The sequence below is a fragment of the Lepidothrix coronata genome, unplaced genomic scaffold, assembly GCF_001604755.1.
Source record: "Lepidothrix coronata isolate B3197 unplaced genomic scaffold, Lepidothrix_coronata-1.0 Scaffold8, whole genome shotgun sequence".
Lineage (NCBI taxonomy): Eukaryota > Metazoa > Chordata > Aves > Passeriformes > Pipridae > Lepidothrix > Lepidothrix coronata.
The window spans coordinates 8,433,021-8,437,621 of record NW_016690188.1 but is presented as its reverse complement, the minus strand read 5'-3'; the positions used below and the strand labels follow the sequence as shown (position 1 = coordinate 8,437,621).

The 4,601-nt window shown below is 37.4% G+C and overlaps 1 protein-coding gene across 2 annotated transcripts in view; it reads right to left on the bottom strand.

Moving 5' to 3' along the window:
• Window positions 1–4,601, bottom strand: part of MARCH5 (membrane associated ring-CH-type finger 5) — a 28,658-nt gene that overhangs the window by 3,527 nt on the left and 20,530 nt on the right. The window contains exons 3-5 of one of the 2 annotated variants that reach the window (XM_017804088.1): window positions 3,810–3,940; window positions 469–652; window positions 1–58 (exon numbers count right to left, since the gene is read on the bottom strand). The exon at window positions 1–58 is cut by the window's left edge and continues 112 nt beyond it. In XM_017804088.1, coding sequence (XP_017659577.1) covers window positions 1–58; window positions 469–652; window positions 3,810–3,940 — 373 coding nt within the window. The remainder of the gene's footprint in view (window positions 59–468; window positions 653–3,809; window positions 3,941–4,601) is intronic. The other variant, XM_017804089.1, reaches the window with a different exon arrangement.

The window sequence follows — 4,601 nt, the reverse complement described above, 5'->3', positions numbered from 1 at the left end:
ACATGATCTGCCAAAGGGTTCGCCTCTGCTGGAATTCGAGGAACAGGACATCCAATGCCTAAGGGGATAAAAGTGGGGAAAGAAAGATTCCATAGCCACTGCCTCAAAAAGAACACAGCACAGTAGTGCCCACCCTCCACTCCATTACAAATCTATAGCCCAATCCCTCTTCTCAGTGAATATTCTGTTTCCATTAAATGACTGTATTAATTTTTACTTTCAAGTAAGACATATGATTTTTAGCAGCTTGTTTTGTTACTAAGGCCTTAACTGAAACCATGCTCCTGCTCCTCTTGGCCCACCTTTCTCCCTAGGTACTATACAAACACAATCTAAACAGAATGAACACGAAAGAGAAGGATGGTGTTAATCACCTCTGCTTAAGAATGGCAAACACTATTTGCCTATCCCCATCTCCTAAAGGCAGAAATTCAATCTTGGTATTTTCTTTCAAATTTATCACATTACCTGGAAATATGCTGTTCAAAATTTGTAGCTTATTAGAGTATTTGCGCCACAGTCTGAGCACATAATCCTCCCAGCGGATCATCTTGCCCAGTATTAGCATGACTGGGATAGTGGGAAGGCCAATCAGAAGAAATAAAGGATCAGCTCTCTCCATCACATCAAGACCTTCTTTGTGACCCACAACCTGGAAAATACACATATGGTTGGCAAACATAACAGAGGCCACAACTGAACAAAATCTAACTTAAAGAGTCGAGTTTGTTTGGAGCTGCCCACACCTTTTAAGAAAAAAGGAATATGGTTTTACCTAATTTACTCTGTTTTCTCTTTGCATCCTTGGTTGCTTATGAAGTGTAATGCAGGTGAGCTACCAGCTCTAGCTTGCAAATCATTAATCTTGCAGAGAGCTGTAACACAATTCCTTCCCATCCCAAGAGAAGTTTCACGTGTTTCTGTGTAGGTAAAACCCCTAAATGTCTGAAGCATTAATACAGCAGGCTTTCCAAAATGCATCGAAGCATTTACAGTTTTACAAAAATTAATTCTACACTCAGAAATTGATTAGATACTACTGTTCAAAGGATAAATTGATAGCAAGTATCTCACAATGTTTTAATCAAAATTTTATGTTATTTAGGAATCCCTTGTGCAATAGAGATCACAGTATTAAACTATTGCTTCTCTAGACAGTGCAGGAAGATGTACATTATTTTCAACTGTAGTGGAAATAGCATATCTTCATGTGTACTTTATTTTCAAATGTGGTTAATGCTATGATTTTAAAGGACAATCCTTACTGCTGTGTCTAAACCTTTCCATTGGCACATAAAAATATTAATCAGCCTTTGCAGTTTATAAAATGTACGGATTAAAACTATAAAAAACCAGTGCCTTATGTTTCCTAAAAAGTACATAGTTTTAATTTTGAATAAATCTAATGGGGCTGAGGACATAAAAAACATGCAAGTGGTAGATATCCTCTAGAGTCATCTCAATTTAAGAATTACTAAATGGTAACAAAGTCCTTGAAGTCCTTCTGGGAAGAACAGGCTCTTTCATGACTCTCTCCATAAGAATCCAGGAAGACTAGAAACATTATAATAACTATTATGTTCGTCAGGCAGCAAATTTCCTGATGCACTTTCACTGACTTTTCATTTTTCCACAAATACCAGAAGCTATCAAGTCTTCACTTGCACAAAACTTAGAATGAGGTGATAAGAACACGCAACAATAACAAAATTTAAAAAAAAGAAAACAACAAAACTTGTACTTCTGGAGCAGGTAGGGCACAGGGAAGAAACCAGGGTAATGTACCCCAGTACCTTCAAACTGTATTTTTTTAGACACGCTTTGAAAACCATTCCATTTTATGCTTCTAGAACAGGAAGTTATGTTATCTACCACAGCCTCTAAAAATAGGCATAACCAATACTGTTGCTGCCAAAAGATTATCCCTGAAAAAAATATTCAGCATCTGTCTTCCAGCTTCTTCCATATCTTCCACCCAAACCATGAAGTCTGACACTATCCTTTTTCTCCTTAGACTCCTTGTCCATCTAAAAAAGCCTCAGTATCTTGTCTCTTCTGCTTTAGATTACTATATTTCTCTGCTTTCAGTAACCCTATATGATTTGTTACTGACTTAGCTACTACTAGAGTCACAGTGTCAATTCTGTATTTAATTTTCTTAACCTTTAAAAATAGCTTTTGTGCTTCTCCCCGGCCATTCAGCTGAAGGAGTCTGAAATGCATCAGGAGACAAGTTGTATTAAACCCAGCAAAGCTGGGGTGGCAAAAGGGGTGAGACAGTTTCCCTCTATTACCACCTTAATAAATTGTCTTGCCAAGGGCGTCACCCATGCAATCAAAACATTAAATCAGGTAAACAGCTAATTCTTCATATCTGGATTTGACCAGCTGCCTAAACTAATGTTTAGACAGATCCTCATTTCAAAAGCAAAACAACTACAGAAAGAAGCATTTATCTTTCCACTTTATTATGTAATTCTAAGGCAGCTAAAAAAGGTCATATATTTTCCTACATAAAAGGTCTCAATGAGCAAGGAGAAGAGGACTAGTGCATTTCAAAAGTCTGGTTGTAGTATTACAGATGGTTGTAATGTTCCTGTAGGAGCCACAAGAGCAAAATATCCAATGAGAAAATTCCTAAGTGTACCATTCTGTAATACAGAGACTCATCCACTGGAATGGAGGTGGTATTCAAAGTCATTAAACATCTCTTATGCACCTGCTTGACCCTGGCCACACTGGTACCAGGGGGACTGCAACAACTCATTTGGGCTTCACTTCATTTCTGCTACAAGATCACATACAAACTGAACCAAAACAGCACATGATCTTGAGATGGAGCCATCTGCAGAACTGCAGGGCAGTACCACACAGTTCAGGAACAACTAGTGTCAGATGACTTACGTGGAGAAGGACCAGGTTGTACATTTAAAATGAGAATTGTGTGGAGGAATACTTGCTGGCATACAACTGAATCTGCGTCAGAGATATTTTTATGCTTTCAGGCAAGACAGGTTAAGGACTCGATATAGGAATCAACAACTACAACAGTAACAAAGATCCTTCTAGTTGTACAATCTATGAAAACTCTTGTCTTGTGGCTGAACTAGGACAGCTGTGAACAAGCCTTTCTGTAGTTAATAGTCTACTACCTATCAACATTATTTTTATATTTAAATAGCAAGTTCACAAGAACAGAAGTAGGAAAAGTATTTTTTCCCCTTTCAACTAATCATACAGTCTGAAGTAATTAAAAGAGCATATTATTAATTTGCAGTGTTTTGCATTTCTTGTTTATGAATGAATTTCATCATTCAGAGGACGCATTTTCCTTTATATAATTTAAAAAAAAAATCACATTACACAAAAAAAAAAATTTCACCATGTTTCAACCCTTTGAATGTTACTGGCAAAGTTTTTCTCCAGCTAAGAGAAAAAGATTAATCTCATGTCCTTTTTGAAGAATTACCCATTAGTAGTATCTAGGCAGTAACGGTACTTTTTCTATGAGAACAGACTTGGGTTCACCAGCCTGCCATACAACAGGCAGCCAGCTAGAGCAGTAGTGAATTTTGTTAGTTGCAGACTGAACCATGTTTGAACAGGCAGACTTGGCTTTATACCAAGCCAAGTCTGTGTGACCAGTTAAAAGTCAAAAGGTTTTTATGCGCCCATCTGGAATTCACTTGCTAACTACAATGAAAGCAGCTGAAATATGTTTTAAGCCAAGGAAAAAAAGGAATCCTAATAGACTTTTTCTTTAGAAGACTTGCTTTCAAAGCTGGTAAGGAGAGGGAACACGTGTGTACCTGCATCACCGTCACAGCTCCGTACGTAACAGCTGTCCAGTATATAGAGCCCACCATTATTCCAGCTGCAGCAAAGGGACATGCCTTTGAAATCAGTCGATCTGCAAGATCCAAAACGTAAACAACTGGACCTATGATAAAGGAAAAGTAAGGTTTCAAGATAGATATAAATACACATAAAAGCATCCTGAAGAAAGGTCTCGATGTCTGTCACTGATAAGAAAGAAAAAACTGGGCAAAATAGAAGTCTGACACATTTTACCACACGTGCTGTTTAAATGAGGACATATAATTAAAAAGCTATTAAGCCTAACTTGTAACTAAATACTATTTAATGTACTGCGACATCTTTCCAAGAGATTGATACACTGGTTAGAGCACTAATTTACCCACTAAAGTTGACAAGCTTCCTTTGTGTTGAATCAGAATAGTTCTGTTGTGGAAAGCACTTTAGGCTTAGTGGCTTTTTTATTTGTTAGACACTTAGGTTTCAAAAGGAAAAAATACCAATAAGTAGTAATGTACTTCATGTACTTATCTTTGACAGCTTCGCCTGAAAATTCTGTCATTAAACTATCCTGCTATACAGTAAGTAGCAGCACAGTCAGGAGGAAAGACTCCTTCCACTGCTAGAGACTGCATTCAGTATTTTTAGAGGACCACTTCTCAACCTGAATAGGAGTATTTTTTTCTCCAGTGTTTATTTAGTGCCTTTGACAACAATGCATGAATAGTTTCATTGTTCTGTCTATGGAAAACTGCACTTTCCAGACTTAGAGAGAGCAAGACATT